We start from the raw sequence: 10,816 nt of genomic DNA on the forward strand, positions 1-10,816 counted from the left end.
AGGTATAGGTAATAATGGGACCTCTACTTTAAACTTGGCTAAATTAGCTTATTATAGAATCAATTGTAACATTTCTTTTGGTTTCAAGATAAAAAAAAAAACAATGAGATAACCACACTACCCATCTCCAGGTGTTACATTACTTCACGGTGTTCACGTAGTACTTGCTGCACTTGTATTTTTAGTAGTGCCCTATTTCCTGCTTGGTAATGCAATGTCTCAATTAGAAGAATCATAGGATCTTAGCGTAGATAAAGTCAGGACTTTGGACTTTGACTTAACCATCCCAAACCTTCTCGCTCAGCCAATTTTTGACAAGTTTCAGCTGTTGGACAGATGGTTTCACCATGTTCCTTATGGTGAATCCAATTCTTCTGTTTACACACACCATACTTGCCTACTTTCGCAAGTCCCGGATACTTGTAAGAGGGATTGCAGTCCAGGACTTAATGATGTGCGTTTGTGTCGTGTATCCCTGATGCTATTTTGCAGACCCGCAAATCACAGATTTTTGGGGTGAGGTCTAGTGACTGACAGCCCAGCCTGCCCCTTAACTGTGCAAGTAGCATCTCTTCTCCTTGGCCCTTATTCTGATCGGTGCGGCCCGATCAGAATATGCGGCCAGGACCGTGCAGGCGAATCCCCGCCTTCCATACGGATCGCCACCTCCGTCCGTACGCGGATATGTGGCGGTCCGCATGAAAGTGGACGGGGATACGCCTCCTCCATCTTGGGAGCAGCCCCTGCATTCGATGGTCGCCGAACATCGAATGCAGGGCCGCACGCTCCACCAGCGCCCGCCACCCTAGACCACACGACACTTGTCCGTATGAAATCATGTATGGGGGCGGGCAGCTGCCATCCGGCGATGTCAGATGCCCGCCCCCTACACATGCGTCACGGCTTCATTACCATGCATACGCCCTGCGTTTGCATGGGAACGCCCATGAAACGCGGGGCGTATGCATAGGGTAATGAGGCTAAGTAGCCCTTCACGCCCCTCTCCGCCCCCTGTGCGGCGTCGAAAGAATCCGTTCGGCGAAACCGCTTGCACATGCGCAGAGTGACCTCTGCACATGCGCAGTAGAAAACCATCGGCGGTACGACCGCATGCGGAAAAATCCGCACCGATCAGAATAAGGGCCCTTATTTTGTAACTTATCATGGTGGATAAGCCATTCCAAAAATGTAAATAGGTGTACCTTATTAATTTTTTAATTATTAGCAGTTTCTTATATAGCGCATACATATTCCGCAGCGCTTTACAGAGACTATTTGAACATTCACATCACATCAGTCCCTGCCCCAATGGAGCTTACAATCTATATTCTCTACCACATGTACACGCACATACATTAATTCTAGGGTTAATTTTGTTAGGCGCCAAATAACCTACCAGTATATTTTTGGATTGTGGTAGGAAACCGGAGTACCCGGAGGAAACCCACGCAAGCACAGGGAGGATATACAAACTCTGCACAGTTAGGGCCATGGTGGGAATCGGACCCATGACCTCAGCGCTGTTAGGCAGGTACCTTGTGTTGGTGCTGTGAGGCATGCTTCCCATGAGTTTTTAGGGGGAGATCCAATTGTGATAATGGGTCCCCATTGAGGTAATACATACGTTGCTCCAATCTGGAACCCATTACTTCTGATGCATCTAGTAGGACCAGGTTTTGCCGCACATAGTGGCAGTCACTGGGAAATAAAATGTAATTCCTACCTTAGAGTTGCTTACCTTGCAAGTTCCATCTTTAATCCCATATCTGCATTTAGCCTTCCTAGAGTAACTGTTACAAGCTGTATTTACAGTAGGAGCAAGTTTCATCTTTGCTCCTTTGTCCATGGCTAGCCATGGCTAGCCATGGCTATTCTATTGTTCTCAGCTGCAATACAATACGTATTGCAGCTGAGAACAATAGAATAGCCATGGCTAGCCATGGCCAAAGGAGCAAAGATGAAACTTGCTCCTACTGTATGACTCTTCCTTATTTTCCCATCAGGATCCCTGAGGAGGTATTTCCAGTGAAAAATGAATCTGGATTAGCACCAAAGATATACAGCAGCAGCTCTGATGCTAGTAAAAATGCCCCACGCAAAAAGCGGCCAGGCAGGGCCAGGAGGTCCCCCAATGATCACTATGACACTGACTATACCACAGGAGGAGAATCTGGAGACGATCTGGATGATGAAGACTGGGACAGGTATGCGGAAGTGAATTTTTTTGGATCCAGGTCATGGCTGGGTAACACTAAATATTAATAATCTTAACATTGTGACTAAATCGGTTTGTTTTTATTTTTTTTTAATATCCGGTGGCAGTAAAGTTTGCTGTGTTGATCACTGTGATTCTTCTGTCGCTATGCTGTACTGTCCCAGACTAAAGAAATTTATATTGAATCTAGTAATTATTTAGGGTTTAAGAAAATGTATTGTCAATGGGGAGTGTTGCATACTAGTGTAGTTTAGTGCCTGCTTTCACTTTTGTTTGACTTTTGTTGAAATATTTTAGTTTTTTTTGAGAGGCTGAAGTTGCCTGAAATTGAGATCATTAAAATGTTATAACAATGTTCGCGGAAATCCCAAAAGTATGAGAGTATGGCAAAAATCTCAGAAATTATATTCTAGGCAGATTATTAGAATCTGGCATTTTTGTGGTGTAATTTCCGTTTTAGATTCTCCAGTGTCGTCCCTTTATGTAGGAAAGACGAAGGCCATGGCACACGGAGGCTGTGGAGCTAATGAAAATCATGGTGTTAAGCTCTATACATGCTACAATTTAAGAGGGATGTATGAGAACATTTGGCAGAATTTTGAGCATTTAGTACAAAATTACCATTTTGCCATTTAAATATCAGACCTGGTGGGAAATGTGTCCCTGTCGATCTTCTGCCTGTAAACCTTTCTAGGGTCGACGTAACGATCCATACCCATCTAAAAATATACTGAACAGATCTAGTGTTTCCAATATCCTAGCTTTAAAACCCCCAAAAAACAGGGGGCGATTTAATTTGTTTTTCAGGGGCTATCACCAGATGGCGCATGACAATTTAAAAAGTAATATGCGCCTGATTGTAGCCACAATTTAAATTTGTGTCATCCCTCAAATTTGAGATCTAGTATTCTTGGGTAAAATATTATGCTGTGTTTTTTTTTTTTTTTTATTTCATTCCAGTGTGGAAAGTGCCATTTTCAGCTACATCCCAGCACGATCTGTAATTCATGTGGTAGTAAATCTTTTGTAACTCATTTCAAGCATGCATCCAATATCTATGCTAAAGTCTATCTGCCTTGGGTGTAGTATGGTGGTCCGATAATCGTGATGCCGACTGTCAGCATCCCGACATCGGAATCCTGACTGCCGGTGCTCCGACAGGGCGGCAAGCGCAAAGAAGCCCCTTGCGGACAATTGCCCCTGTCAGTCAGGATCCCGGCATTGAAACAGTCGGGATTCTGAAGTCTGAGTACTGACCATCGGAATCACGACTGTCGGGCAGTCATCCGGCACCCATCTGCCTCATCCTTACCAAGCTGCCTGTAGCCCCATCTGGTGTATGAATGCTGCTTGGCACAGACACTTATGTTGATGGTAAGACCAAATTAAGCCTCTTGATTTTAGGTTAATTTGAATTCACTGGCTTTATTTATGAATACAACTGTAACTTTCATAACTAGAGTCGGGTAAGTCACAACCACCTATGTAGGTAGTCCTTTTTTTATTTCCCTTTTACTGTGTATGTTGGAGAACCAATTTCCCCATCTATGACCATGATTGAAGTGTGCATCATTGTATGGAGGAAGTTTATTTTCAAGGGAGTTTTTGCTAATCGTTTTGTATGTGTTCTAAATGAGAATATATGGTCTCCTTTGTTCATGCAGTGAATATCCTCCCATCACATCAGACCCACAGAGACAGGAATACAAATATGACTTTGATGCTGGCCTGCATGAGTACAAGAAGTTACAGGCAGAATTAGAAGAGGTCAACAAATCCATGGATCAGCTGGAGAAAGAACTGGATGAGCACCCAGACGGGAGCCAGAAGTACAAGGTCTGTTTCTAGGTTGCACTCACCACTCGGCGCTGGGCTGTACACACTGTGCGGATTTTGAGCTGAAAGCGTCTCAAAATCGCCCAGTGTGTATATGGGCCTTTACATTGCATAGCTAGCTGCAAAATAAAAGGCTGTATTCTTAAGCAACTTCATAAATCCATATGTAAAAAAAAAAGTGCTTTATAGTGTACATGTTACTTGCATTGTTCTAAATGGCTCATCCTTGTGTTGCAGGCCGTGGCTGATGAATACAATCGTTTAAAAGCCATTAAATCGGTAAGCATGATTTAACTGTTCTATTTGTAATGAGCTGAAGTGGTTTTGGTTTGTGTGCACATATATGATGAAAATGAGCAGAACCATTACACCTCTTACTATTGTGACCCGGCTTGATCAACCCTCCGTACAACATGCAGTGCGGAATGCTTGCCGTTACTGAGCGGACAGGTGTGGCAGGACTCTAGTTGCGCAGAGCATCTGATTTGTTAGAAAATGTCTTACTTTTATGCGGATGCGACAAACATCTTATGAAACTGCACTGATTGATTTGATATGTACCACTTGTAGATGTGTGTAACTAGTGCCCCTTTTCCACTACCACTAATACACTGGTTATTGCCAAATACCCTGGGAGCGGCTCAGTGTGTAGTGTAAAGTCAGCCATGTGGATATGACCCAGCACCAGTTTACAGCATAGGTAGAGCTGGCACTTGGAGATGACCTCATCCCCATTGCGCTGGGCCTGCACCTGTGAGCGGTGTCATTACCAACCTGGCACTAAGCCTTGCACCGCAGCCAGTCTGATAGAGGCCTCAGACAGGTTTCACCTAGATTGGACCCTCAAACAAAATCCTAGGTGTGATCTGGCATTTTAATGGAAAAGAGGGAACCGTCTGAATCTGTAAGCAAAGTGTCATGCAGCAGCTGCACTTCTTTTTTTTTTTTTTTTTTTTTTTTTTTTTATTACAGGTTGAGTATCCCTTATCCAAATATTTGTTATCCAAATTATTCTGAAAAGCATAGTCTCCAAAATGTATTTATTTTTTTCTAAAATCCTACTGGCTACATCTGTATCTGGCACTACTGGGGGAAAAACATGTAACTGGCACTAAATATGTGCAAGGACATGATTGCTTGGCATTCAAATCAGTGTCTCCGAGACACAAACTTTATACAACTTAAATGCAAAATACCTCATTCAAATATTAAACAAAAAAAATCCAAAATACGGAATAATCCATTAACCAAAATTATTCTTGTCCCGAGCATTTTTGATTAGGGATTCTCAACCTTTTTTAATGCCAAGTTCCATTGTGCTTTGTATACATTGCACATTCTGGGGTGTATTCAATGCGGCCGGCAAGGGGGTTAAATGGCAGGGATCACCAAAAACAAGCAATCCTTGCCGTTTAACCCCTGCGCCGGTCACTCTCCTTATTCAGTGCAGGGATCACGCTGCATTTAGCCGCAAGCATTGCTGTTTTAGTGGCTGCATACGCAGTTTCCCCCTCGCTCCTAAAACCTAGCGAGGGGGAAACGGCGTGTGCAGGGGGTCAGTTGAATACTGACCCTGCGAGCTGTGACAGCGAGCAGGCAGCGCCACTCGCTGTCACAGCTCGCAGAAAGCATTGAATACACCCCTCCTATATAGCTGCAAACATGTGGATTTGCATTTTATCCTATTACTGTCACTGGTCTCCTGCTGTAAAAGTTATCCATGCACACAGGGGCACCTAGGATATTAAAGGTGTCCATGCAGCGGCAGATGCAGGTATGACTCTGATTTGGTCACCTATTACTTTTGGCTCGAATATTTGAGGCAGTTCTGGCCAGAGATGCTGGCAAAAGTTCTATTTCCATGTGTTTGAGCATTGAATCTCTTGTTTATATGAAGTGCTCTCACTGGAGTACTATAAAATGCAGATTTGTTCTTGCAAAACCGCCACATTAATGCTTCAGAACCATATCTGCTGCTACAATAACTCCGGTGGACCATACTAAATTTCTGTTTTTGGTTTTAATAATCTAGGATGTCCTTTATTGCTACCTTCCATTAAACTCAAACCACTTTAAAAGTATTGTACATGTTTTCAGTCTTCAGACTTCAAGAACAAGAAGAGAGCCTGCAAGAGTCTTAAGGCCAAACTGAACCACATCAAGAGGATGGTCAGCGACTATGACGGGGGAAGATAAAGGCAACTTAACATCAAAAGCTCAATATCTAATTGGACGTTTTGTTGAGGACCAGTGTATTAGGAAGTCTTGGAAGAGATCCCAGGCCTGTTACTACCTAATTGTGGTCCAATCGATCAACCAACTCCAGCAGCATAAACCTGTAATAAACAGACTGGACGCCTATATGGAATGGCTATTAATTCATGGTTTGCTTTTTCTGCTTTCAAATTTGTATATAAACGAATATTTATAAGACCTCCTGGAGGTGAGATCTTCGCTTCCTATAACACATTTACCAGTCATGGAAGCCGTTGTCAATTGTATTTTTCTTTCCTCTGTTCAATCTTAAACATTGCCTGCTATTCCTTGCTAGATGTCATTGGTTCTAGTAAACCCGGTTCCAGTAATTCCTCGGCTAAGATGAAAGCCATGCAGTCAATGACTTCTGATTTCTTCTTGTAAAGTCCATTTTCTCTTATATATACACAGGACATTATTATTTTTATACAAGGAGTGTTAAGTTTTTTTTGTTTTTTTTTTTGTACTATGAGAACTTTTTTTTTAAAGGGTTTCTAAGTAAGAATACCTGTCAAAAGAAATAAATCAAATGTTTATATACGGGGAGCTGTCCAAACAAATTTTACTTGGGGAAAACACATTCATTGCAAAAACCAAGATAACATTAACCAAATCATATTTTCCATGCTATCTGTCCACATTTTCTAGCTTTCAGAATTTTTCTGACTGTATTGAGAAGTCAAATATTAAAGGGCATCCCCATCCAAATTAAATCATTAAACAACAAGGTATTTTAAGTAGCCCCCCTCTATCTGCCAGCTTTTGTCCTGTTGGAGTGGTGAAAAACCTGTCCATTCAGTTGTAGAATGTGAATTCAAGTAAAACCATTGTTGTGGAATGCTGCTGCCGGGTGACTTTAAGATGACAGCTGAAACACTAATATTTCAGAAAGAATTGTCTGCAAATCCTGACTTTTACCTAGCACTTAAGTGCCAGGTTGTTGTGCTGGTCCCAGTCTAATCCCCCCCCCCCCCCTTCATACAGAAAAGCCAATTATCCGGGTCAAGCATTTCTACCTGGTAATTTGCTGATAGACAATGGTATTTCTTATTCTGTGTGAAAGGGTCATCTCTGGTCAACATTCCTGGGGCTTCAACCCTGATTAAAGTGCCAGGTTGTTGTGCTGGTCCCAGTCTAATCCCCCCCCCCCCCCCTTCATACAGAAAAGCCAATTATCCGGGTCAAGCATTTCTACCTGGTAATTTGCTGATAGACAATGGTATTTCTTATTCTGTGTGAAAGGGTCATCTCTGGTCAACATTCCTGGGGCTTCAACCCTGATTAAAAAAAAAAAAAAATCAGAGACCCAGGTTGACCCTTTCACATTAGAAAAGGAGATGAATGGCAAATTAGTGGGCAGAATTTAACCTGGTAACTTTCTTTCCTGTGTGAAAGGAGTAAAGGTTAAAATTCAGAAGCATGCAGTTGGGTGGACTTTCCTATTTTATTACACTATTTCTGTCAGACTTTTTGTTAGTGTCAATTTTTTTTTCACTACTTGCTGTTACCTTAGTTTCTAAGGGGTAAATGTATTGTGCTTGACAAAGTGGTATCTATCCCCATAAAGAACATTGGGCCAGATGTATTAACCTGTACTAACTGACTTTTTTTTTTAAACATCACTGATTGGCTGGTGCGTTATCACCTTCCACTTTATCTCTTCACCAGGCTTAAAACATCTGCCCCATAATGTGCAAGGTGATAATGCACCAGCCAATCGGCTCCAATATGTAAATTGACAGTAAGGAACTGATTGGCTGGAGCATTTTAACCTTGCTCATAACATTTTTTAAGGGGATAGATGCCACTTCTCCAAGCTTCATACACTTACCGATAAGTTTTATATTGCACTTTGTTTCTACTCCTCCGTTCCTACATATACAGTAAGCTTTTGCTGGTTATATGGTCATTCTACAACTTTTGTCTACACCTGAGAACTTTTAATACAAGTTCATAGTGAAAAATCAATCCCTGATGTCTTCCATTTAGCTACAGTTTTTTTTTAAACTGGAAGTCTTTACAGTTCTTTTCAAGACCCTACTGGTGTATAAACTACTGAAATAGTCAGTCATTCATTTATTCATTCATTCATTCAGTGAATTGTTTTGACATCATTCCATTAGTCCTGTTAATTGTTTTTTGGTTTTCATGCTCAGACCTATGGTTCTGCTGCACCCGAGAAATAAGGTGTTTTTTTTTTTTTTTGTAGTTCTACTTTTTAACACGTAAAATGAATCTCTGTATATTATCAAAGGCGAACAATGATGAATGTAATAGATTTTTGTATCATGTCTTAGATTGTAGGCCTTTTTTGTTTTTATTTTTTTTATAGATCTACTGTTGTGTACATTTTGTAATAACTACGTCTACTAGTAAACATGGGCAAGATAAAAAAGATGATGGCATTTTTATTTTTATCAAATTGGTCAACTTTTTGGTTCTTGGATTTAAGATTGAATGCTTCATCTTTTATCTGATGGTTGTATTTTACTTTTACTGTGACTATTTGCCAATAAAATGCAATAAACTTATATTTAATAGTATTTACATTTTTTCCCCAAAAATCCTGACCTTTTATTACCGTAACCACTTCGGTGGTTCAGATGCCTATGTACGAATACAAAAAAAAGACATGCGTGTGTGGCTGTATACGCATGCACAGTGTGCCAATAATCCTTCCCTCATTGCGCCATAATTCCTATTGGCATCTGATGCTGAATGAGACCAGGGTCAGCTCTAGGCAGCTGTCTAGGAGCTCCAGAATCTGGGTTGCACCCCTGAGCCTATTACAAAATTAGAGAGCGATGTCATTTTTGAATATATTCCAAACGGAACTTGTAAGACATCACCACCGCACTTTCACCTGAAGAACGCTATACTGGTTTGTAAGTGGTGCTGGGAGCAGTAAGCTGAAGTTTTGCCTAGGGTACTGAAAAACCTTGAGCCACCTTGAATGGGGCCCTTAGTCAGGACAGTAGGGTACGCTTGAAGTACTTTATTCCTTGTGCCTCATACTTATTTAACCAGTTAATACAGCCCTGAAAACGATCACCTTTTAAGATGAGCTTGTCTTTATAAACTACCCCTGGCTGAGGCAAAATAATCTCATTAAAAGCAAAGGGTGACATGAAGGAGGATGTGTAAAAATCAGATCATAAAAAAACAGTTAAAGTTGCTTATTCTGCTTAGGTCTAAAATAAGATGTGTGTATTTAGAGTACACTATGAGTATTAGACTTATTCTGTGGCCAGTCTGGGAACAATAGAAATATTGTCTGATCTGGAAGCTGTCTGCGCACATTCCAAACATATTTCTGTTTCTCTGGCACTAATGTTCCTTTTACTTTTTTGTGTTTTAACATTACAGGGGAACTTAAAAGAAAACACTTTGGAGATGTGTGTATTAAAATATTTTAGCTAGTCCATGTTCCAGAGGATAATTAACACATCCACAGAAGATCAGTACAGCAGCTCTGGTGTTATGTGCACATACATTGTACTGTAATATCATCGATAGGTGTGTCTAGTGTCCGTGAGTCTGAAACACTGCCATCTGCTGGCAGAGAGTGAAACTATGGGCGGGATGTATTAATATACATTGCCGCCCGGCCACCGCAATGCAAGCGCATATGTATTAACATATGCGGATGGCATTGCGGTGTGGTGACGGAGGTTCCCCGCGATACCTGTAATGTGGTGTGCGGGGGGGGGGGGTTCTCCGTCACCTCCCTGCCACCTCCTGCTCCCCTAATACCGGGACAGCTCAGCGTGGCTGTCCCCGGCGCCGCCTCCTCACCCATGCAGCCGGAAGGACGTCCAGCTGCCTTGCTAGGGGGAGGAGGGGCTTACCTTCTGGGTCCAGGAGGACAGGCAGCAAGGTAAACCAGGGGGAGGGGGTCGGTGGAGGCAGCGGCGGGCGGTGATAAGAAGCCCATAGGCTTCTATAGGGTATCAGTACCCTTTGTGTGGCAATACCCTGCTATGAGGTGGCCAGACATTAATACATTAGGAAATGCGGTAAAACCCACGAAAATGGGGGGTTTACCGCATTTTTAGCTTAATACATCCCGCTGTATATCTTTCTCACACATGCACAAACATAGAAGGTAGCAGTCTAGCTTTCAAAGCTTTTGCTTTGAGCGGAATTACTAGTAGATAATGTGTTTTCCTTAAAATCATTCTATTATTTATTTACTGGCTGAAGGTAGTATGTTGCGGTGTTCCATACTACCTAAAGTATTTAAAGTATTCTGAAAGGGCTGGAGCTACTGGGTAGCTATATGGGCGCTGGCAAGGGATGTCTTGTAAAGCAGCTACAGTACCACTGGGACTGAGTAGGTCCCCAAAAAAATGAGAAAAAATGGGGGGAAAAAGTAGCGCTAGAACCAATGAGGATTTTATAAATAAAATAACATTTATTGGTACACATACATATGTAATAATATAAAATAAAAATATTAAAAACACATGCTCACTGCCCACAGGGCCAATTTGTAGATATTTTTGGAGG

The 10,816-nt window shown here is 41.8% G+C and overlaps 1 protein-coding gene across 1 annotated transcript in view; it reads left to right on the plus strand.

Moving 5' to 3' along the window:
* OCLN (occludin) overlaps nucleotides 1–8,840 on the plus strand; it is a 33,266-nt gene extending 24,426 nt beyond the window's left edge. Inside the window, exons 6-9 of the mRNA XM_083151874.1 lie at nucleotides 2,004–2,204; nucleotides 3,880–4,051; nucleotides 4,289–4,330; nucleotides 6,149–8,840. Coding sequence (XP_083008000.1) covers nucleotides 2,004–2,204; nucleotides 3,880–4,051; nucleotides 4,289–4,330; nucleotides 6,149–6,247 — 514 coding nt within the window. The 3' untranslated portion in view covers nucleotides 6,248–8,840. The remainder of the gene's footprint in view (nucleotides 1–2,003; nucleotides 2,205–3,879; nucleotides 4,052–4,288; nucleotides 4,331–6,148) is intronic.
* The last annotated feature ends 1,976 nt before the right edge of the window (nucleotides 8,841–10,816 follow it).

The sequence above is a fragment of the Crinia signifera genome, chromosome 1 (assembly GCF_055691185.1).
Source record: "Crinia signifera chromosome 1, ASM5569118v1, whole genome shotgun sequence".
NCBI classification, from domain to species: domain Eukaryota; kingdom Metazoa; phylum Chordata; class Amphibia; order Anura; family Myobatrachidae; genus Crinia; species Crinia signifera.